This window comes from Camelus dromedarius, chromosome 1, assembly GCF_036321535.1.
Source record: "Camelus dromedarius isolate mCamDro1 chromosome 1, mCamDro1.pat, whole genome shotgun sequence".
NCBI classification, from domain to species: domain Eukaryota; kingdom Metazoa; phylum Chordata; class Mammalia; order Artiodactyla; family Camelidae; genus Camelus; species Camelus dromedarius.
The window spans coordinates 60,023,024-60,049,524 of record NC_087436.1 but is presented as its reverse complement, the minus strand read 5'-3'; the positions used below and the strand labels follow the sequence as shown (position 1 = coordinate 60,049,524).

The 26,501-nt window shown below is 31.6% G+C and overlaps 1 protein-coding gene across 5 annotated transcripts in view; it reads left to right on the top strand.

The window, feature by feature from the left end:
• CCSER1 (coiled-coil serine rich protein 1) overlaps positions 1 to 26,501 on the top strand; it is a 1,104,264-nt gene that overhangs the window by 203,431 nt on the left and 874,332 nt on the right. For all 5 annotated transcript variants that reach the window (XM_031469432.2, XM_064484846.1, XM_064484851.1 and 2 more), the window contains exon 4: positions 17,162 to 17,255. In XM_031469432.2, the coding sequence (XP_031325292.1) occupies positions 17,162 to 17,255 (94 nt within the window). The remainder of the gene's footprint in view (positions 1 to 17,161; positions 17,256 to 26,501) is intronic.

The window sequence follows — 26,501 nt, the reverse complement described above, 5'->3', positions numbered from 1 at the left end:
TATTTATTGTTTGTAAATAAAATGTGTGTGTGTATATATGTGTGTATATGTATGTGTGTGTGTGTACACACACACACACACACACATACACACACACATTTTTTAGCAGGCACTCCTTTTAGAAAGCAGCTATTAGATTGCTACTGAGCTCTTGTCAAAATTCAATGTCTGTCTCATGAAGGTCTTGTGATTCTTTGGCAGTCCCTCCAAACAAGGACTGAATTCAATAGTTTGAACTCTACTGTGGACCCAAAGCTTGCCAGCCACCTTGGAATCCACGTTAGAGGCACTGTCTACCTGTTCTCCTCCTCTGCGGAGGATTTATGATTATTAAAAACACTTTTGTTTCAGGAGTGCCGTATGTGGCCCTGGTACTATACTTCTTTTTATAGAGGTAAGGAATTATTTCTCTTCTGAAAACACATGCATTATAGGGGTGGTCATAATTGACCATCAAATATTTAAGGAGACACAACCAGTAGATCGTGTAGCCCTCAGATGGCTGTAGAGATTGCTCCAAAATTAGATTGCCTGTGGCTACTGAGAGTTTTTTCAAGGAGAATTAGGTGACTTGTTATAACTGTGCACTTCATGTGCAGTTATCCATACAATGGGGATCACCAGTTCAAGCAAAGGTCCAAATTCTTTCCCTGCCTTCAACGGCAATGATCCATGATGGGTCTTTGACTCGTGAAGGCATTCAGCTCAGTTTCAGCTCACTGACCAGGGTAGCTATGCATGACAGATTTGCCCTGGACTTTCTCCTTGCCTGCTAAGGCTGAGTCTGTGCAATCTTTAATACTTCCTGCTATAGATGGGTTAATATCTTGGGTCAAGTGGAAATGTCAATACAGAAAGCAACCTGGCTTTTAAGGCAGTCCCTGACCAGTTGTAGGATTTTTTTTCAGCTGTCTGGGTCTGTGACCCCGGGGGACATGATTGAGTTCAATTCTTGCAAGTCAGTCTCATATTGCTGACTCTTGTTAGTAGCATTAATTAAATACTATATGGGACAAATTGGATGGTTTTAGTCTCAGCCTCTGTCAGTCAAATTAATCAGAGCAGCCAACAGTATGTTGTAGTGATGGGAAATGTCTCCAAAAATTAAGACCTCATAGTTGGATATTGTTAAGACACAATATTCTCTATTGAGCTCTCGTCCTTCTGTACCTCTTGCAAGCAGAGGCACTCACTCCCTTTGTGCCACAATATTTTTTTAAGGATTGTTTTAGTGGATAGACTTGGTGTCTTATTCCAAAACTAATGGTAGGTATGCTTACTGCTCATTATCAAAGATTTGCATCTAACCTGCACCTCCCAAATGGGGTTTGTCTCCTACAGTACAACCTAGTGCATGTACACGTATCACCTTGCTCTCTTTGTGCTAAGTTGTGGGAACTGGCGCTTAGGAAATCATCACCAAAAACAAGCTGGCACTCTGGCTATTGCTATTGGTGTGAGTAATAAAGTTTTTTGTGTCCAACACAAGAGTCTTATGTCTTCTAGCAATTGTGAACCTGTGGTGGACTAGCCTACAGATAGGCTAAAATCTTAGATACTTCACATACACTTCTTCACAGACATTATGTTTACAGTTATAAAATTATATTGATATATTGTTGAAGCTAATTTTCAAAGAGGGTTTATATCCTACTAATATTTATGACTAGGCAGTAAAATCTTATTTTTATTAAAATTTAGCTCCATAAAATGTTTTGCTCTCCAAAATCTGAACATGTGCCAAACTACCAGTCAACACTATACATTGCTGGTATAATTAGGTGAAAATGCTAGATAAATTGTAATCTGGGTAGCAGATTCCTAAATAATTTTAATGAAAAATGGACTATATCAGGAACATATGAATACAAAAGAGCTGTGTCCAAGGAAAACATCAGTAGCACATAAAAATGTTAATTTGTTTAAAAAAATTACATCTGAGAGATGGAATTAAACCAAATAACCAGAAAATTCATAGGAAGTAAATATTGCTAAAATTTTAATAATAGAACTTAAATTAGCCAACATGTGAATATCATATTCTAAGGTATAGGAAACCCAATGTAACTCAATGTAATATTTCCTAATACTCTGATAGTAACTGAGATGGGTGTTTTTACAGGGATTAATGAAATACACCAACAATTGTGGAAATTAATTGTGGATGGAAAATTTCCATATAAACTATTTGTAAATTTTTTTAATTATAAATATTTTTCATGAAAATAGGGCAAATAATAGAAATAGTATCATTATCTTTTTTTCTGTCACAGTTTTTCTTTCAACTCTAATTTCCCCTTTCCATTCAGCTCTGATTTCTTATCAGTGAATTCTGTTATACATTCATTCATTCATTCACTTGGCAAGTATTATTTAAATAAGTATTATTCATTGAGCTACACTGTTCAGGTATTTATGGTATTGTTTAGAATTTCATAATTTCAAGTTTCTAGAAAATCCTACGTCTGCTGGCTTTGACAACTAAAACACATACCTGACTTGGTAACTGTAATTAATAATAATATTTAAAAAAACATTGTACAGTTTTCTTTTAGAATTTTACCCTAATAACAAATGTGAGCAGGACTGATTGTTTCCATTTGACAGAGGAAGAATCTAAATGGTTTAGAAGAAGTGTTCCAAAGCTAGGTTGCACAAATTAGAATTTTACAAAAAACTTGTGTTTCCTCTCACTGTGCTCTACATACAGTTGGCAGATGATAGAATGGATTAAAGTATGTCTAATTGCAATATAGTAATCTTTATATCTTAGTGGCTTTTGAAAATTACAATTTAAGGCTGGATCTGACTGAAACAGTATTGAGGACATAAGCTCATTTAATTCTAAACTCTGGGATATCCCAAATATACCTAAGATAATGTATCTTGATTTTGCAGCTTAGAATTGCAGAGTAAATCAAGAAATATTTTAGTGTGGAAAATTTGGACCTGCTTTCAGAGATAGTTGTCTAGGTTATTGTTATTACCAAAATAGTACATCATAGATTTGCAGAACACATTTGACTATTGCAATAGAGACATGGATCCTTGTGCCAATTTCTATTCCTGAAGTCTCTCTATAAGGAAAAGTAGTAAATCCTATAATTTAAATATATAGTAACTTGGTTCTTGCCACATGTCTCAGTATTTATGGATATCATTTAAAAAGTGCAAAGAAAAAAGAATAAGTAGAATTCATAAGATTTGAACCACAGTATAAAATACCCCTCAGGAAGTTGTACACGAAGTATTTTGCCAGTATGAGTGTCAATATTGCCAAGGATAAAAAGAGAGTAATAGAGACCTGCTAAAATAAATAAAATATAGGAACACAAGACTGTTTCAGGTTTATTGCAGAGGAACAATCATTAGGGAATTACAAAACTTAAAGACAAAATTAGAAGAATGGGGATATAGGAAATAAGAGTTAAAAAATGAGAATTTATTAGTTAGGATAGATTGGGCTATGGGGTGTTAAGAAATAAATCATGAAAAATCTGAATGGCTCAAACATAATACAAATTTATTTCTTGCTCACACAAAATTCAGCGTGGTTCTGGCAACTCTCCAGGACAGCCTTTCTTCATGTTATGACTCAGAGACTTGTTCCATTTTGTACTCCTCTTATAAAAATAAGTACAATTAAATAAATCTTTCAGGTACTAATTTTTATTTAAAATGTAGTATTGTATTACTTAATTGTTGTCATTAATGATCTTTATGTTCAAGGCACTCAATATGTTGTTACTATTTGTGTCTTCATAAAGATTTATATTAATTTTTGAATGTTTGCCTACTTATTATATGTGGAAAGATACATTTAGCTTCAATTGAAATTGCTTTTCCCACCCAGATACATTTGAATTCTTTAATTTTCATAACCATTCAAATTATTTTTTCTACTATTTTATTTTGGAATCTCTTTTGAAATGTGCTTGTATTATATTTTCTGAAAATATTTTAACTAACTTCAAGTTTCCATTACTTAGATCTAGCCATGTGAGAAAAATTTGTCATTGTCCATTCCTTTAAAACTTTTAATTGACAACCATTCCCCATCTCCTTCATTTTCTATGTGAGAATTAGAGTTTAATATATGATGGAGTGACTTCCTAAAGGTCAGACACTTAATCAATGGCCAATTCATTCAGGAAGTGAGAGATATTGTGCCCCCCTCTATGCTCCCAAAGAATTTATTGTTCAATAAGGGTAATAAATAATTAAAGAACTGATTGTAATGCATGCAAAGTGCTAAAACAGAAATAAATATAAATGGTGTGAGAGCACAGAGGAAGGCACCTAGCTCAGCCCAAAGAGTTGGACATTGATGGCTCACAGGACTGTTGGCCAAGCCATAGTCAACACAGCAGGAGCAGAGGAACTAACAGTGATAAAACTTGTGCCATTTGTGGGCAAGGATGTTGCCGACGAAATGAATCACAGAGCTGCTGTGGTGCAAAATATCTCCCGAGATTCGGGTTTCTTTATTTTTTATACCATCTACACAAAGGAGTAACTCTTGCCAAGCACAGAGAGTAAACATTTTTTAGGTTGACGCATGCGCATTACATCTAAGGCTTCCTTATCTTAATTACACTCAGACTCTCCCGTTCCAAGGCCTGTTCCTTTTGAGGAACTAATAAACATTCTCGTTTGCAAGCAATGTTTCCCCTGGGAACGGGCAGAGTCACTTGGCAGGAATTTCTGTTTGCAGACAAGTCCAGCCACTTCTGTGAAATGTCCCGCGTGCAGGCACATCCACAGCTTCTATGCTAAGTTTCCTTCAAAGGACTGTTATATGATGGCAAGTAGTTGTGGCCTGAAAGCAGGTTTGGGAAATCAGTACTATCTGGCCAACACTACATACTTGTGTGGCGATTAGTATGTGAGATAACTGGGGCAGAAGGTAATGACCAGGTAGGACTTCATTTTAACATCCTGAATAACTTTGGGTTATTCATTCTAAGATATAAAAGACTTTTAATTTCATTATTCTCCAAGACTTTCTTCAACTTTATGAAACGAATAGTCTGAAACAATGATACATTTTATGGTGAAAACTATAGCTTCATAAAAAGACAAAGGCTAATTTCATATTTACTTTGCATTTATACAGGTGTGTTTATTTATAATATGCAAACAAATTAAGACATATGTATCAAATTTTTTTTAAATAATTTCAAGTATCATGGTTTACATGGAATTAATAATGATAATTTTATTTCATAAATGTAATAATAGTTGTTATAAAAGAAAAAGAGAAGAGGCAAATGCACATAATGAATGCATTTTAGGGTAATGGTCATAGAAATAAATCTTAATTTGTAATCATAATAATGAAAGGAAAATGAGTTGCCAGAGGAAAAAAGTGTATAGTAATACTGTATTGTAAAGCAAATGTAATTTTATTTAAAAATCAACTTATTTAGTTGATATTTCTCTGTACTTATTTTCTTTAATCCTCATCATTATTTATATACCTTCAACCATTATACTATAAATTCCATTAACTTATACATTTAGTTGAATCAGTTGGTTTGTATCAATGGACGTTGAATACTACACTAGATTTTTGTTGATTATAAAGCACTTCATTTACTTGGAATTTCTTTATAGTCCAGTTATATATAGTAAAAACTTGTGAATGGTTGAGCGGGATAAAATATTCAAATTTTGTCTTTAATTTTGTAAGTGATTTAGGTAAAATCAAGATATTTGTCTAAATATTGTGTTAATCTAACCAGGGGGATGAATTCATTGAAAATCTTTATATCAAATAAGTTAACAAACATGCCAAATGAAAGAAATGAACCAGTTCTATTCTGACTTGATTCTCATCTAACTGTAATTATTTCTCTGATTGCATCCTAGTGATATTTTGTTGTTCTCTAATTTTTAGATGAAATTTAATGTTGACATATATTTGATATTTAGGAATATTTTTATTTTGTGTTTCATGTGTTTTTATTATATAGTATATGTCAATATTGTGTTTTTTAAACTAATTTTTCAAAGGCTAGAAAATGGGACTGTATACCTTTATAGATCACAGTAGGTATTTAAGCAATAAAAAAATTTCTTTTGATCGTAAAGCACTTCTAAACTGGTTATGTTCTTATATTAATATTGCTGAAATGTTTGTCCTTCTTTCTCTCAAATGATGTAATACTATTCTTATTGTAGTTGTTAAAATATAATTCTTTATACTACATAAAGGAATATAAATTTAATCTTTCAAATAGATAGGAAGTTCTAATTTTAATAAGAAAAAAAGATACTCTACAATTGCTTGTGGTATGCTGCTTCTGCCTGTGCAGTTGTATTTCTTTGTACCTTAATACAAAGTACATTAATACAAAAATAATTCAGTAAGTGGAATTATATTGCTTTTCAACATAGCTCTGAGATGATACTTTTAACAAATGAAATATGAAAAGTATTTAAATAACTATGGATTTCTCATTAAGCCAGAAAATGCTCTAAATTATGTCCTATACTTTTCTATTCAACAAGTTCAAAATTCAAGACAGTTTGTTACTTGCATTGTACCTGACTTATGGAAGGTTCCCAATAAATAATTATTGATTTAATTAAATTATTAATATATTCAGGACTGTGCTAAGTGCTATAGGAACTGCAAAAGGAGAATAATTGCACCATATTTACTTTCAAAATGATGTAAATAAAAATACTATTATAAGCCACATGGAATGAAATCAATGTTAGTAATTCATGTGATTAACAGAAATTAACATTAACCATGTGAAGATGAGAGAGTCTTCATAAAGGGAATAGAATGTTAGTTGGATTTTGATGGAAGTTTAAATAAAATAAATTTGGTTCAACTTACAACTGTGTAAAAGGAAGAAAATATCAGGGAAAATTTGAAAAGTTAGACTTTTTTTTAACATCATCAAACAGCGTAGTGAAGGATCATTTGTATGTGAAAGGATTTCCAGACAGGGACAGTACATTATCATGAATGATTTGCTCTCTTTTTACAAAAAAGTGAATCATGGCTCAAAAAAGCCAGTTAACTTGTTTGAGATTCCATAGAAAATAGCAAAAATGGGAGCATACCAGTTTGGGAAGTTTTAAGGAAACCAGTCTAGACTTCTTTTTCAAAACGATACATTCTCATTTTGTCCAAACATCAAGTAAAATGCTAATAGCCTTTAAAAATAGTAGGTCTTGATATTTAAGGATTCTTTTCAGTATCTCCGAAGATCATACACACACACACACACACACACACACACACACACACACACACACACACTCACACTCACACGCACTCATTTTATATGAAGGGAAGCTTAATGTAGACACTTTTATTCTTCAGGCAAATACATCTTTAAATCTTGATTCTGCCGCTTTTTGTGTCATGGTCAAGGTATTTAATTTTTATAACCTTTAAGTTTTTCATCCATAAACCATTGCATGCCTTTCTGGCTGTTAGGATCCATTAGCAATTTGTTTTTGTTTTTGTTTTTGTTTTTACAATGAGTTCTTAGCAGTGTGGATAGGATGATTTTCCTAAAATGTCTATTTAAGCATGTCATTTGTTAGTGATTTCTAAATCCCTTACCTGCCTGAAAGTTATGATCAAATGACCTGGACTGCATACCTCTTGTACCCCCTCACCTCACCTATGTGCTCCAACCATTCCAGCCTTCTCTCTGCCCTACTAAAATATCAATCTCACATCCATTTTAGATGATTTCTGTACACTTTTTTCTCTGTTGACTATGTTTTCCTTTCAGTTTGCATATGAGTGCTTATAATTCATGACTTGGCCTTTATGACACCTTTACAAAGGTCTTCCCTGCCCTCCTCATGTAAAGTAGCTGCCTTCTACAACCAGTAAATATCATGTTAATCTTGTTTTAAAATAGCATATATCAGTTTTTTGTTTGTATATTTATTGTCTAGGTTAGGAAACTTTTCTCTTTAGTTCATTGTTCTTAATTAAGTACTGTTTCTGGCAACTGTTAAGCCTTCAATAAGTATTGTTGAACAAGGGACTAAATTGATTTTTGTTACCATAAATATGAGTCCAACATGGAAAATTGGGAGAAAAGATGTAAAAAATAACCAATAAGTCTTTAACTCAGACAGTATATACATTATAGTATATATTATCTTAGTGAATTACTTGTTAATGTACTATTAAAAAGTAAACATTGATTTAAAAAAAAATCATAATGATACTTCCCCCCTTCAGATATGGCTCTGGAATCTGACAAAGTAGAGAAAAAATTATATGATTTTTTTTTGTATTTGAGTTAAATAATTTAAGACTAAATTAGATCATAAGCTATGCACTGTCTATGGAAACACAGTATATGTGTAGTGAACAGTGAACTGTGCTTTGCCCAAAGTAATGTCTTGCCTTTACCTTCAGGTTCTAAGAGATAATTTATGTCATATCTGGTAGGAATATCTTTGTCTAGAGTCCAGGGCTAACCACACTGGATCTCAGAGTGGAGCTGGATCAAAAAATATCAGAATGGGGCCAGGCCATATCAGAAAGATCAGCCGTATGATTTAGAGTGAGAGCTTCAGGTCATTTATTGTCAGACAGTTTTGAGGCTGAGAGCAAGCATGTAGGCAGTCAATCAGTCCATCAATCATACCTGTATAATGAAGTTCCAATAAAAACTCTAGACACCAAAGCTTCAGTGAGCTTCCTTTATTGCCAATACTCTGCTTGTGTTGTTACATATCAATGCTGGGAGAGTAATATGTCATGTGTACAAGGGAAGCTTTGCGTTTGGAACCCTCCCAGGCTCTACGCATCTCTTCTCTTGGCTAATTTTTGAACTGTACACTTTCCCTATAATAAATCATATTGATTTTAGTGAGTTCAGTGACTTATTGCACTTGAAGGTGTTTTTGTGAACCCACTACACTTGCTGTTGGTGTCAGAAGTCAGAGAAGTTTTGGAGACTGTGCCCTTAGACTTTGCAGTTTGGCTAACTCTGGGTAGTATATAATCATGGGAAAGAAACTCATAATTTTCTTACAGATTTTAACATTTTAGATATGTATGGAATTACAGAGAGTAGCTATTCTAATATTTCGTTTCACAGAAGAGCATCAGGGAAGTTATGATTTGCTTCAGTTCACAGAGCTGGTTTGGTGGCTGGGTTAGGGTTAGAAATTAGATTTATCCATCCCAATCTTTTGGATTTCCCCACTATTCCATGTTATTTAATATAAGATTGGCATGATAAGTATCACTGGATATATTTGATTTCTATTTTAGAAATAAAATTATGACAGTTCTTATATTACAAATCAGTGAAACATTCATCAATTTCATAGTATCCTGTCTACAAATATAAACCTAGTCTAAAACTTGAGGTTTAATTATATGAGAACTATCTATGCCTGAAAATACCCATTATTCACTAAAGTGAATATACTTATCTGGATGATGTTTATGGTACACATTATCCTCACTGATTCAGTATGTTTACGTGCTAGGTTTTCTTTGGCAAATTCTTACTCATCGTATATTAGAATAGTAAAGTGATGTTAGATTCACACAATTATCAGAACCGTATACACTGACAATGGTGAAAAGTAGACACTTTCAATGAGGCTAAAATGACAGCTTTAACAACAACAAGCACACCTCAGAAGTTCTTAGAGAACTAAACATATTGATATAGGGCTAGCAATTGAGTTCTTAAACATTCCCTCTGTATTTCATATGAACACTTTTTCTGAATGTATTTTCCCCAAAACACCTGATAGTTTTAAAAAATTGGTGTCCAAAAAAGGACACTATTGTTCTTCATCAAAGTAGTTTGACAATAAGACACCTCACAAGCACTCTGCTCAGATGTAGCACAGAGTCACATATGTTTTCCCCAACAGGAAGGACAATGAACAGTCCATATTGATCCCTAGGCAAATATACCCTTCGTGTGGAGACAGTTGGTGGTCTTATATTCTGTGAAAACCAACATATATTGCACATGAATGGAATTTTTAAGAGAAAGGCTTTTAAACTTTCCTATCATTATTGAAAAGAATTTTTTAGTACCTGTTGTAAGTAGTGTTGTTTTAATAAATGCCTGTGATGTAATAAAGTGTAAAATAAAGTGTAAAGTTACTTTGTATTTGCTCTTTTGGCATTTGGGGCAAGGGGTTAGGCTCAGTGCAATGGAAGAAATAGAAGTGACACTCAGAAAACAGTCACCAAATATGTTTGGTTGTAATAATAAGTTTGCAAGAAGCAATTTTGCAGAGGCAGAAACGGATCAGATGTTTGGGTTTTGAATGATAGTAGAGTTAGTATTTACTCTGTAGACACATGCCATTGACATATTTTCATGAGCTAGGCAATGAGGGAATATATACAAATGATAAATTAGTGAGAGTAATCTCAGAGTAGTATGTGGAAAGAATTGTAAGTGAAAATTAAAGAATTAGAATGGTTCTTGGCAAAAAGTTGATAGGCACACCAGTTAGGAGATAATGAAGTACGCCTCATAACTGTGGAATGCACAATTCCCCTAGTATGCAAAGAAGAATGAAGGCTAGAAATAATCATCTCTCTTTAATATGTATTCTTCAAAATACTAGGATTCCAAATAGTTTAATTGTGATAGCACTTTTTTCCACATTACCATATTCATCTCAAGCCAATTACATACAATGTAATTGTGATATTTTATTGAACAGATGTTACTGTCATTGGAGTTAAGAGTATTTGATAATTATTTGTGTTGCTTTATTAACAGTGACACAAACTGATGTAGCCAAGTGTAGAATCAAGGAGATGGCATCTGTAATGTTGGTTCTCTTGGCATGAAAATAGAATCCCAAGAGACATCATTTTTTTCTCCATATCTTAAATTATGACAGAAAAATTATGTATTGTTAAATAATAATCATTGAATTTTATTTTTGAATTATAGAGTTTACTAATTATATATTTACAGTTCCTAGTTTTCTATATTTATTAATAATAAAAATTAATTTTGATTTATTCCCTTTCATAGATTAAAACAAAAATATTCACAGTTTAAATTTTTGTATGAATTCAGATATTGGTTTAAAGTCCACATAAAATCTGTGGGCACTTTTCCTAGAAAGTTAAATATTGTAACATAATTTTTAAGTTTTAGTATTTTAGTACTGTGATACTTGAATAACTTATAAAATAATTTACCTTTCATTAGTATAAAGAGAAGAGTTAGCAATACTGGGCATAGCTTTAAGAATCTAAAATAGTAATCAAACCAAAACTTTATCCTTTTCACATATTTATAATGCCAATATGTTTTTTAGTGAATTACATGGAATCATCATTCCTGTTTGCAAAATGTTATGTTTTTGGACTCGTAGTGGGAAGCCTTAGAGGAAGTGTTTATAGAATTAAGGCAAATTTTTGAAAATATTTATTAAAAATATATTTTGATGTGTTCAGATCTATAAAGTTAATCAGTACCTAGCAAAAAGCAAGCTGTGTTTGGAAATACTTCATGCTTGCCATGTTGAAAGGTGAAGATAAATCTATTATAATGATTTAATATGCTTTATTTACCCAATCAGGAAATCAAAACCAAATAACTCTCCTTGCAGCAGTAATTATAAAGTATTGTCATTTTAATTTCTCTTTCCAAAAAATAGCAGTGGAATCATATCATTAAAAATACATGCATGTATTGGTGTATTATCTTCTTCACTTCATTCATAGATGTGCATAACTCAATTGTTACTGAATTGTATGTGCCGAGCCTATTTAGTCAATCTATGGAAACTCCTATGATGAGATTAGTAGAGAATGAAAGGTATATCCTAGTAGCACCTGATCATAATGGAGAATGACTAGAAGAATGCAGACTAGCTTAACCATCCCTTATTAATTTGAATAATTCTCTTTTCTCTTTTTGACCAAATAATGATAGAGAAGTTCTACTATGTCATTAAATATTACATAAACAACTGTTGAGGTCTACAGCATGTCATATCTTGGCTTTTAGATATTTTAAGGCTGCTTGTAAAGGCCTTCAACTGAAATATAACAATATAGAAATGCAATTAATACCATCTTTATAATACCACAATTAGAGAATATTTTAATAATTTCCTCTGATGGAATTATTTCTTTTATAAGCAACACTTCTTTGTATAGTAAAATCTCAGCTTCCTTTATTTCTTGCAGGATCATAATTATTGCGTTTATTGCAATAAAAAAACAAGACTAAAGGGTTATTTTAGAATTAGCCTTATGGAATAGTTACATATTAATGCAGTGATGAGAGCTTTGAGAGTTTTTCTTTTCAACTCTGTAGTTTCAGAAATTCAATTATTTCAGCCAATAGCAACCAGGCTCTGGAGGATTAATTCACAGTAATGAAACATAAGAGACTGATTTATAAATGATGATAACTTTTATTTATTTATAAAACAGACTGGTATTTCTTTACGGGAATACAGTTATCTTTAAGTTCTATGAGGAAAGAAACCATGTTTGTTAGTTTCATTGTTAAATTTCTAGAGTTTAGAAAGTTGATTTTTGAATTACTTCATTAATAATTATTTAGTTTACTCTTAATGGCTTAAAGTCATTTGAGAGATTACATGAGTAATTAGTATCGTTGACAGATTTCTTAAATGTTTGCTTAGGGAATACTTAGTAGTAATTGTGCTTGATTTATTTTCTAATTTATTAATATTATGAATTTAGTAAAAATTAGTATTTCATTACAATTAATCAACTCTTCTCATAATACCCACATAAATCTTATATGAAAATAAATTGGAATATGTATTAAATTAAATTTTCCATACCTTTAAACATTTGTAGATTTTATATAATCAAGTTCTTTTCAGTATTTTATTACAATACCAAGCCTAACATCAATTTATCTAAAATGCTTAAGCACTTTTAAAAAAGGAAATTCTACATATTACAGTGATTCCAAAGCAAAGCAATATGCTTACCCTAAAACTGGTTACAAATGTGCTCATATTAGGAATTTACATTTTTTTTTTACCTTTTGCCTTCTTATACTTTGCTGATACGAAAATTTTCATATTTCCCTGGGATTTCAGAAATATCTGGGTTTATTTTTACACTTCTCTAGATTTAGTTATTATAGAAGACTTAAAAGTAAAAAATTTGCACATTCTGGGTTGTTGACTAGATAATTTTTTGTGTAGTCATTGGAATTTGCTGTACATTCAGAAGTGATTAAAACTCAAGATGCTGGCCATCAGATTGGACTTTCCTTTTTCAATTAAACTTGGTTTTCTATGTTCTTATACCTTCATTTATTAAGTTCAAGCCTAGCTTTTAATTTTGTGCAGTATTGGTGTTCTCTCACAAAATGGTTTACTTTTAAAGTTTCAACTGCAATTGTTACACAATGTTCCTGTTATGATATATATGCCTGATATTATTAACACTATTAAAAACTCATGGACTCTTATTATTCTCTTTATTATGTAGAACTATCTAGGTTTTTAATCTACCAGAAGATGAGAGACTGTTTCTTCTTAGTTACCACTTCTAGATATTCCACTAATTTATCCAGTGTCTGGAGCACACAGTTGTGCCCTCTGGATACAGGGTATGATTATTAATGTTAATTAAATGCTGGACTCCTTTTCCAGTTGGCTGTTATGTGTGACCATTAGTGCTGATCAGTCCTTTCTACTCATGGTACAGAACTACTTTTAAAGCTGCTACTTTTCTTACCAGTCTTTCCTTGCACAGATCAAAAAAACCCCATGTCTTTATATTATAAACATATGTAAAATTAGAAAAAATAACCATATGATTAAATACTTATTAAAAAAATGAAAATAAAAGATGTTCTACCCTGTTTGTGTTTGTGTGTGTGTGTGTGTGCGTGTGTGTGTAATGCCACTTTATATCCTTTACATTAACTTTTCTGTTTGAGTAACTCTTAGCCTCTGGCAGACTCAAATTGTTTCATTTAGCCATAATGATTACTATTTGTTATTGTTGTTGTTTGTATTTTTATGTTCATAATGTCAGAGTTAGCCAGAGAAAAGCCTTAGGTTGCTTTCCTTAGCCTTTCAAAACCACCTGCAACTTGTTTTTAGACAAACGTTGTTTTCTGGCAACAAAAGAATGTTCCAGAAATATTCTGTTTTTTTCTGTCCTCCTCTTTTTTCTTTTCCTAACAGTTAAGGATCCCTGGTTCTTTTTGTTGGTGGATATTGGGCAAGGTGTATCTGGACTGCCCAAAGGTGCTGGCTGAGGCAAAAGTGCTCTTGCTGATACTGGTCTTTTTTAAGGAGAGATTTGGAAAAGATATTTCTTTTAGGCCTATGAGTTCACATCGATTTTTCTTCTGTAACATGTTGCTGCAGCTACTCTCCTTTTCTTATGAAATTTCGCCGCTTCAAAGACTGTCCACCACACTAACAAGAAAGTTTCTTTGTAAGCAAGGTATCAAAGCAAAGCAATTTAAAATAAGCAGATTGGAGAACCCTTCTTTTAGACCAGTGGTAGATGGACTCCTGCTAGTCCACATATCAAGGGTCACCTGCAAAATGAGAATAAAATAAGAACAATGTAGTGAGTTTCCCAAATTTAATTTGTTTAGTTTGTTGGTGTTACTTTTTAAAATTAAATGTTAGGATAGCAGTGGCAGAGTTTTAAAATATTTCCTTGTTAAAAAAATGAAGTCTGTTTTTAATTTTATTTTCCAAACTGAAAGTGGATGTGTTAACTGTCAAAATTCAGAAGAGGGTTGAACAATCCAACCTTGAAAAAATTATGTATGTTCCTGGACCTCAGGAACTGCTGGATCCAGGAACCAGAAGACCTACTGGTATGACACTTTTCATTTTTCAAGTAGACTTAGTCTGATCTTAACCATGCAATGAAGTCCAAGGCTCCTGTGGTGTGCATCTTGCAATATCTATCACCAAAGAGGAACTTTTCTCATTTCTCTGAAAGGGCTATGATCGGCAAATTAAATGTGGTTAAAATACTCATCTTGGACTATTCAGCAAGGACAGGAAGTTTGGCTAATGTAAGAACCGTATTGTCTTCTGGAAGCTAGGTGGATCAAGTGAGGTGGTTCCAAAGGGAGAAATGCTGAGCAAGCCATAGAAGCTTACTATGAGGAAGCTGTCCTTACTTGGCATAACAACAAAACATATGCCAGCACTCATTTATTTCCTTTCTTCCTTTGTTCTGATCTTTATTGCCTTCTAAATGTTGTTGGTTGTGTAACTTTGCTGGAGCTGCCATAACAAAATACCAAGGACTGGGTGGCTTAAACAGCAGAAATTTATTTTCTTACAGTTCTGTAAGCTGGAAGTCCAAGATCAAAGTGTAAGCAGGTTTGATTTGTCCTGAAGCCTTTCTCCTTGGCTTGCAGATGGCTGCGTTCTTCCTGTGTCCTCCCGTAGTTGTCCCTCTGTCTGTATTGTCTGTCCTAATATCCTCTTATAAGAACACCAGTCACATTGGATTAGGGCCCACCCTTATGAGCTGATTTAACTGTAACTTCTTCTTTAAGGGTACTACCATCAAAAATAATTACATTCTAAGGTACTAGGGGTTAAGACTTCAGATTATGAATTTTGGATGAAAATAGTTGAGATCATAATATTGGTCAATGAAATTCAAAATACAAGTATATAATTATTTAGGCCAATTTGAAGCTATGTCAGTTACTACCCTTTCACTATAAAGCACTTATTTTTTTAACCAATGTATTCTTGACTACTCGATTAAGATTCTCTCATTTGGATACTGCTTAATATACGCTAATAATAGTATCTTTATACCACCTCCTTTTTCTAAACTCTGAATTTTCCACAGTCAACTTCAGTTATGTTTCTTTTATTGTTTCAGTATTGTTTTGTATTTTTGAGAGTGGCAGCTTATCTTTTGTTATCTATATTTTATAACATCTTTTTGATGCTATTATAAATAAGCAACTTATTCTCAGTGGGCTATTCCTGCCACAATATGTCATAGAGTGTCCAAGAAACAGTAGATTTTATTTACAGTTTAAATTATTAGATACCTTTTAATTAATACAGATACAATGCAATCCAATGCAATCTAATACAGTAATAATTCCCTGTAACTTTCATTTACAGAAAGAAGCCTTTGTATTTGGGGATGTTTATCACCTTTGAAACTGTGCTCTATTCACAGAAAACATGTGTTTCTAAAGTTTAATAATGTTTAATTCTATTTTTTACAGTGAGAATGGTTTATTTAAAATTCGCAGTATACTTATTTTTAATCCCAAGAACTAAGGAGCTCAGTGTCCCTTTGATAATATCATTAGGCTTTCTTTAATGAATGTTTACTTTTTAAAATATAACTTAAGGTAACATTCAAATCAATGGAAAAAGTAATCTGAAATGTTGTGGCATCATTTAGTAGTTAGGTTGTTTTTCTTGATACCTTTTTTTTGTACTGTTGTTATTTCAATCCTAGTCTTGAACTGTAAATTCTTGCTTTTCTTAACATATTCACTACCAATCTATACACAGATATACAAATCAGGACTTTATTCTTCACTCAAGAAGTTCTATTGCTGTGCATCACTGTTTTCCTTCAAGAATTCTCAATATACCGTTTGCTATTTGCCCTCTTAAGAAAAAAGATAAAGAAACATAATATAGCTCTAATATTTATGACATTGTGAAAATCAGTAATTGATTTTTAATCTGATTGACATTTATTTCTGTTGTTCATCCCTCTTTAATCTAAAGCAAATGCTTGGGAAATAGTAACTGGATCCCCACTTCCAAACACAATGTAAATTAATGTCTCAGGATTGGCACTGTATATAAAAATTGTTTGAGAAGCAATTCACTCAATGTGTCAGAAGACTGTTACACAGATTTGAAAGATAAATATTAGAAAAAGAATCTAAAGGTTTAGTTCATACACGTCTATACGTTGGGAAGACCTCTGTGCACTTTTAATAAGAATTAAATTTTTTATAGTAATTAATGAAATTTTTTATTGGGCTGATAGTTTTAAAGCTTATAAGATAATCAACAATTCCTGGGGTTCAGTTAAAGCATTTCCTGTCTAATTTTGAGTTCTTTTTTTGCTTCATGGCATCTACATGTAGTTATTTCCTCAGTTTCTCAGTGATTTGGTTTCTGACTATTGATTTTGCTTTTTCTTCAGGATGTTTTGAATAATTTGGGCTCTTGTGAATTGGATGAAGATGATCTAATGCTTGATTTGGAATTTTTAGAGGAACAGAATCTTCGTCCTTCAGGTAAGTGTTGAATAAATGCATAGTATCATACAACTCTGTTCCTAGTCATTTGGCTTCCATTGACAAGCTAAATATTATTTAGGCTGCATTCAGTATTTTCTATCCCCAGTTTGTATATTCTGTGTGCAAGGCACATGGTAGGTACCCTGGACCCATGATTCTGGTGGTCTTAAATCTATTATGGAAATGTAAATTCTGTTGGAAGATAATTATAAAAGGAAAAAAAAAACTATAAAACAATTACAACCCCATTTTTGTTTATAATACAACCAAATGAAAGTTTTGTGGATCTAGATTTACGCTTTCAAATCTTAAGCTACCTCAGTAATAACTGTGAAAGTTAGTGTTGATGCAGTAAGGTTGACCTCAAAATTAATAATCACCAGTAGCAATCACAAACACATACTCATAAACACATACATACACATAGTTATAGTGTAAGATAAATAAATTATTGCTGAATGAATTAAGAAGGGAGCCCCATTGTATTTGTAATAGTTTAAATTTTTATTAAAGCATAGAGTACAATGTCTTCAAATATCAAAATTACTCTCTTTGAAGTAGGAAATAGGAATTAATTTTTCAAATTTAGATATTTGACTAAAAAGGCAAGTTTTACTTATTTTTTTACTGCTAATAAAACCTTTAACATACTATTTTCCTGTTAAAGTAGAAGTAACATTAAACTTGAGCTTTAAAATCATGAGTCTTAGTGAATACATTTGAGAAAATCAATCTCTTGGACTTTATTGTTCATGTATTGAACTTTCAGGAGTTAGGCATAATCTCTAAGATTTTTTCCAGCTGTAATATTTTATGATGAATTTTTGTTTATGCAGTATTTTTATATTATAAGTAGTATCATATTAACAATTGTTTAAAAAGAGAAATAACAATATTTATACTTTCTTACATTCTATTTTAGGCTAATATCAAAAAGAAACTACTTAAAACTTTTTTTTCTGGTTAAATATGAATTTACAATAACCATTTCTTGAGACATTCTTCCTGCAGTTGATATGACAGATACTCTTTTGAAAATGTAGATTTTTCTCACTTTTATGCAGATACCTTATATAATTTTGGCATTCATGTGTATTTATCTTTAAAGAATTACACTTGGTGGCAATGTATACTTTTTTGGTGGGAGATTTGTCAATATCTAGGGAAACTATACATACATTTGCCTTTAGATCCAGCTATCCAACATCTAGAAATTCAATCCTAAAACAATGGAAATATACAAAATAATATATGCAAATAGCTATTTGTTGCAAAATATTTGCAAAAACAAAATGGTGGAAACACCTCAAATATCCTTTAACAGAACATTTGTTGAATGTACAATGGTGTACTAAGCAGTCTTTAAAAGGAATAATGTTGATGTCTTTATGTGCTATGGCATGATTGTAAAGATATACTATCAATGGAGAACTTTGCAATAATGGATCAGACTGGCAGTACCTAAAATCATTGATCTCTAATGGCACTGTAAGTGTAACAACTAGTCATTTTGTCCCTCTTAATGCAATGACTAGAGAAGTACACAGCAACACCACTCCTGCCCACAAGTACTTTAATCTAAGTCTCTTAATTAAACCATGATTTTACAGGAGAGGTTGGAATGAGGGGAGAGGGAATGCTAAATGGCATGATGGGATTTCAGGCAAACAAATATAGGATGTAGAGAATTCTACAGGATAAATGGTCTGGTTTCTTTAACAACAACAAAAAATGACATGATGAAAGTGGTAAATGCAATGTGACCCGTGTGTTGGCAAAACATAAAAACACTATACAAATATATTTCTGAATTCTCAAAGAAGTTTGAGTAGTGATGGAATTATTATCACAGAATTACTTTTTGGGGGGTGTTGAATATTTTTCTTTGGTTTTGTCTTTTAAAGAAAACACATTATAGAAATGTGTGTGGTTGAAACAATATGGTATCTGTGATTTGCTTTATCAACAAGTATAGAGGAGGAAATAGATGAAACAAAGCTGGGAAATCATTGAAAATTATCAAAGCTGGGCAGTAAGTGCTGGAGGCATAAGTTTCATTGCTTAATTGTAGTATTTTCTCTATTTTGTGTATTTTAAAGATTTTTCACAATAAAAATAAAACCAAGTAATAAACAGAATTATAAATAACAGCAATTTCAGTTATGTTTGGTAAGCAATCATGATAGAGCAAAGGATGACTTAAAATTATAAAGAGTTAGCTCAATTTATTTGCTTTGGAACAAAAATGAACATTTGTAAACTTTAGTTTCTCTTTTATAAAATAATGAGTGTTTTGTACTTCATTAGTTTATTATAAAAAAAATGATATAACAAGTATGATGAATCTCCAGAGTCAGTTTCAACGTGCAGATAACTTCGTTGAAGCCAGAAATAGGGTACTTTATGCATCAACTGAGTTAACAAAGTTGTTCATAAGATAAATGATGCTACTTTGCATATGTGAAATACAGTCCTAATAAATGAGATATTCCTTAAAGTGACTTGGGTTTGTTTAATGTTACTTAATAAAGTGTTTTTTGAAAACCAATTTCGCTTTGGATGCCACAATATGGGTTTTTAAAAAAGCCACAAATATCTGTTTATATATATAAGCTCAGAAAGAAGAACTTCTGGTTAAATTGGTTTGACACAATTTATTTTCTTTTTTAAGAAACATAATTAAAGGCTTTCTCAAAATGTAAGAAGCTCATTATTGATATTTGATATTGATAAAAAGCTCATTAATGCTAAACATTCTAAAATGATGGTTTAAATAAAAGTGATTTTCAAAAGTCTGAAAACTAAAATAATGATACAATTAAATTCTACTACTTACATTATTGAAAATCATAGAGGGTTTTTAAAAACTTCATTAGAACAAAACATTAATTTGGGGGTATAAGGTCTTATTAAAGCAAAGATTTATAGCAATTTATAATGAAGTTTACTATAATGGCCAAGATGAGTTTTGTGAAAGACCAGAGAAGTATTTTTGTTTTTAAAATATTAAGTCAGATGTTTCTAATAATTGTCATGTGTGGCATATATAAATTTTACTAGTTTAATATATAATTACTGATGGTTAGATTTGCAAAGACTAGAGAAACCATGTATTGAAAGTGTAGGAATTCTGCTGTTCTTTTTTACTACAGTAATTAGTACATGGTAGATGCTCAATTGATATCTGTTAATGTGACTTTATTTAAAACATAGTCAGTCACCTTTGGACATGTGTATAATGAAAAAGATGAATTGAAAATAAAAACAAAAATTAGTGAAGTTCAATCATTTTCTTTTTACAGAAAATCAATTACCTTTAATTAAGAAATCAGTTTTTCTGGACAAAACTTGAAAATCTGTAATTTAAAATTTTTTTCTGCATTTTTTTCCAAATGTATATTGGACACTTTATATTGAGCAATTTAACATGCAAATAGGCATTCTAAAGGCCAATGGAATGCATAATAAATGTATATATGTTAATATTCATATATTAACTACTGTTGAAAGATACACTACTTGCAGTATAAACAATATGAGTTAAAGCATATCAACCAGCCAAGTGAAATATCAGAATAGCATAAGCAAAAGAGTTGTGTGGTTCAAAGTCTGTGTCATACAAATGCTCATATACTTCTACATTTGAATATACATCTGTGTATTTCATCATGTTGTTGTTGCATTTTGTGCTTATGACTTGTGCTACATAAAGACTGCTATTACTGTAGTCATAATAATTTTGGACATCTTTTAATATGTATGTTATTTCATTCTTTGCTATCTGCATTTTCATCTAAAAATGAATTATAAGTTTGCAGTTAGATTTTTAAAAGTTTGTTTTTGACCAGTGCTGTGAACAATTTGAATAAAATTCCATGAATTCTTTGAATATATAAATATACCTATGGAGTCCTAAATGAACATACTTTCTTGCTAAAGAAAAGAGGTAGTATGAACACATTATAGTACAAATAAAATATTTGTTTAAAAGTGCAATAAGTAGATATTATCTTTTTGTTTAATGAAAGCAAGAAAGGACAATTTCAATGAAAGAAAAGTGTCTGAATTCAAAATGAGTTGCCAAAAGAGACTTGCTTTAAGGAAAAAAAAATAAAAGCAACTATTCTGAATAATTTATTCTGATCTTGGCATTATCTAATATTTTTGTAAATTCTAAGCTATGATTTTACATTTAAAAGCCTATGGATAAACCTTCCAGATGTCTAGTATGTTTTCTTAAATTAATGCTTAAGTTACTTTTCTGGAAAATATTTTTTTGAACAACTAATATGCATCATATTTAAATACAAGATTATCAATTTGTTTAATACCAGACATTCCATTTTCCCTGTGGTAAAATATTATATTTATTATTTCTCTATTTAATAAATCATTTATAATGCACATATGACCACAGTTTTTTTTAATTTAAAAATATGAGATACTATCATTTATACATTGATAAACTTAAAAATATTAGGGACTCTTCTCATATTTTATATCTCTCATCACTCTTTTATTCATGTTTTTGCCACAAATTGAGTCATGCAAGATGTTAGCAGTGATGTTGGTTAGATATACCTCAACAGTCTTTTGAAAAATTAAAGCAGTAACAAAATTTACTAGCATTTAGTATGACTAAGACTCAGATAAGTGACCTTAACATTTTCTTTACACCGAAATACATGTTATGAACTATATAATTTGTCGAAGGAGAAATACCGGAAGTATATTTTGGCTGAATTTTTCTTCATGTAGTTTTACATTTTTGTGTTTAGGAATTTTTTCTATTAATTTAAACATCTTGCAAAATAATCATTTGAGAAAAACAGGATAATGATAAAAGAAAGATATGAAAAATAAGATGAAGCCACAGGTCAGTTTAGAGCACAAGTATTACCACAGAGAGCCAAAAATGCTAGTTGGAGTATACTGCTAGCATATGTGAAGAAAGAAACAGAACCAATTGCATTATTAAAACTATATACTGTGAATCATTCAATCAATCAGCTAATGCATTTTTTTAAAATGAAGGAATTCTTGATACTAAGAACTGACAGAAGAGGGGGAGGGTATAGTATAGCTCAAGTGATACAGCACATGCTTCTTAGCATGTACAAGGTCCTGGGTTCAATTCCCAGTATCTCCTCTAAAAATAAATAAATAAATCTAATTACCTACTCCCCCCACCAAAAGAACTGAAAGATATTTTGCTCACATGTCTTTATAAAGTATAAATGATCTGACATCAAGAATAGTTTCCTCAGCAACTTCTTTCAGTACAAGCTGGTGGCATCATGCTACCAGTTCAGAGAAGAATTTCTAAATGGTGACACATCAGTGTAGCAAAAGCTGGGAGCTTTATAAAGATCTTGCTTAATCCAAAAATAAAATCTAGTTCCTCATCCATAGTTCATATTCCTAGGATAATTTTAATGGTGAAAATAAAGTAAATGTTGTCAAGCATTTTCTTCAGACATAAGGTAATTACCATAAAGCCTGATAGAATATCTAATATGAAGCAGTGTTACTTCTTGATGAGTCCTCCAAAATGAACTGTTTGCAAAGTATTTAACTGTTATGTAACTGAATAAGATGTTTTCTACAAATAGATGCAATCAAAACACCAGTTAAATATCAAACAGTGCATACTATTCAATAAAGAATAAGAATTTGAGTTTTGGTTTTGGAGCATTTAGTCTGTAGCTGTTCTTTTGCACAATAAACTAGAACAAGGTCACATGGCTGTTGAGGCTGCCTCTGGTGTTATCTTCATAGTGGCAGAAGCTGATGGGAAACATACACCTGGCTAATTTGACAGTGAAGCATAATCATTAACTACATGAGTTAAAGCTAAAAGGAAAGAAGGCTGAAACACATCTTGGTGTTACCTGTTTGGAACATATTCATTAAAATACTATTTCTCCAATTCTTTCCTTGACACTTTTTGTTAATACTAGGAGTGGGAGGAAAACTGGATGCCTACAATAAGCCATGCTCTTTTCTAAACTATCTCAAGTTATCTTCACAGTAGCTCTCTGAGAGGAAATTGCATTTTAAAGATCCATTCAAATTAAAGAGGCCACAAATTAATATCAAAAGAGAGCAGGCAGTTTGGAGACAGACACAGCTAAGTTAGAAGAGCAACTTTGCCACAGTAGCCTTTGGCAAGTGATCCAGTCTTTCTGAGCCCTTTCCCCTCATTTGTCAATTGGCAATAAAAATATCTATCTCAAAATATTATCCTACCCAAATGGATGACATATTTACACGTGAAGTGCCTTTCACAGTTGCCTAGAATAAAGTAGGAGCCCGGTACAATTTGCATACTTATCTTGAACTCTTTAATTTCTTGTCAAAGAATTTGTCCTGTCACTGGTTATTTTTTGTAGTTCTTAATTTCTAAATGCTTCATCATTATTATATATATTTTTAAATATGCCTTCTGATTTGAATTTTTGTTATCTGTGTAACATATTAAATGGTGATTTGTTAGTACTAGTTATTCAAAAATAAATTAAGTCACTTTGCTTATAATCCGTGATACATTTCCTTGTGTTCAAATCAGTGTAATTAGATGCATGAAAACATTTTTTTTTAAATATTAGTTGTGTCCAAAATACCACAACATATTTAAAATAGCAATTTTTCAGAGAAACAATAAATTTCTGTGTTAAATATTGTAAAACTTATTAACCCAAATTATTAATGTTCAGAGAGAAAGCTAGGCTATTCCTTTGTATTAAATTTGATGTTTACAATTTGCAGATGAGTTACTCAATTGAAAATACATTTTAATTATTTATCATTCTTTGATGAAAATAATGTAATGGTCATTTGGATGACTGGGTGAAGAAACTTTAAGTTGTTTTTGTTAGTTTATTTTGGACATTATATCTAAAAACACCTAGGGCATTGTCGCTTGCTATATGTCCAGATGCAAATGGGGAAGTAATGGCCCAATGATATCAATTAGGAATTAATTAGGTAGTTGTTAAATTATTTTGAGTTTGATGAACAAGCACTATAAAATTCTGCAGTGAGTTAGGAAGTCCTCCTGTGCCTATTAATTAAAGAGGTAATTTTTGTTATTAATTTTTAATGGATAATAGCACAGCAGAGCTGAGATGAAACCCTAGTGGCTTTGCTAATCTGAATGGTAATGTACAAATTGCAACAACATTCACACAGGGAAAATTATAAACATCAACTATAAGTTTTTACAAGCTTTGGTATGTCTGGATCATAAAAACTGTGTGTGTGTAAGATATATTCAGTCTGATTATATAAAGCTAAGAAACATGACACTTAATTTTGGAAGAATAACTTAGTAGCTGAACATCTGGACTCTGGAGTTAGACAAATCTTAGCCACAGTCAGGCTGTGTAAACATAAACAAATTACTGAATCTCTCTGAGCTTTGCTTTCTCATCTGAAAATGGGGACAATAAAAGTACCTACATCATAAGTTTGTTGTGAGGAATAATAAAGCATAACAGAATGTATTGTCATATGTTTGGCATGCAATGTTTTAAGAATTATAGCTAATACTATTTATGCAGTATGCATGATAAAATATGATGTACCTGAGGATTAATAGGAATTTGATCTTGCCAGTTTTGATGACGTTTTCAGTCTCTTAGTGGAGGCTCTCAACCACAATTGCAAGTGTAGTATTTCTCAAATTTTAAGTATAGAATACCACAAAATGAATGTTGTGACTATCATCAAACTTACACAATTATGGCATTAAATAAAATCACAGAACAATGATAAGTAGCATTTATTAAATCTATGTGCCAGGTAAATGACCTCTTTCACATTTAAGATAATTTAAACTTTGAGTGATAAAATATTATAGGTAATGGATGTCCCAAGGGAACTCAAACAAAGTTTTGTTAACTTTGCTCTGTGTTTAATCATTATGATTCTTTTGACTAATAAAATTAATTTATATAAATTTTAGAATAACAAGTACACTGAAGCTTTTGTTTCAGACTGACTCTTCTTCCTATTAACTTACTCAGTTATGGGCATCACTTATATATTTTTGCCTTTCACTTCATGCAAGAAGCTGAAATTCACTTATATTTTACTGGAGCATCTATGCTGTCCCAAGCGCTGGTCTAGACACTTAGCCATTTCTGGTTTTGCTTTGTTTGTAAGCCATAATTTGTAAGCACTTTGAATTACCCCATAATTCTAAAAACTATCTAGAAATGATTATTCTTGCTTTATAGATGAAGGAATGAAGACCCAGAAAAGTATCGTTATTGGTCCAGGATTACAGAGCCAGTAATGGCAGAACTAGGGTTTAAATTATACTGTGGTGACTTCATGCTACCTAGTGTTTTCACAAAACAGAGCTCTCAGTGAAGGTTAGTTACTAGAAGAAGCAGTTATAATAAAAGTGCAAAATATTCTTTGGTAACACAGTGTTTGAGTAATACTATAGTGAGAACAGAATTGTGACATCAGTTGTCATTTCATAGGCTTCATGTCCTGGTGCTGTTGCTCTTTCTCATTTCTGCCTCAAAAGGCTTGGAGTACCTATTATCTGTTTGGTGGCCATTAGATGGCAGTCTTGTTCTGATAATGATGATAGTAACCCTGTCATACATTTGTATTCAGCTTTATAGTTTACAAGGGATTTCAAATATGTTATCTCATCAAATTATCACAATAACACTCTGAAATAGGTGTTAATATATCCCAAGTACAGTAGAGGAAGCAAATACTCTGTGGTTAAAAACTTACTGAAGTTCATATAGCCGGTATTAACCCAGATCTTAACATTAAATGATAGGATTTTTTCACTATCTTTCTGGATATCTTGCTGCTTCTAATTTTACATAGTACGATTCTAATGTATTTGGTTATATATTTTCTAAGGCCGCTGAAAATCATAGTAACATCTTAGAAAAGGGTTGCTTCAAACAGGCACATTGGATGTGGTGAAAAATAAGTACCACTAGCAAAAAAGCAAAAGAAAAGGCAAAAAAGCTTTGAAAAGTAGACAGTCATAAGGCAGAAGAAATAGTATGGGGTCGTTTGATGTAAGAACAGACATCTCCATTCACATCAGCAGGTCATGAGGCATTACTGTACTGCAGTATATTTTTCTATTGCATTTAAAAAAAGTATTATAGCCCTGAATCATCAAGAAAAAAAGGTTATATTCTGCATACTCTGCATATGGTAAGCTATATTATTCTCTTAGGAAATACATCTATCTGAACTGGG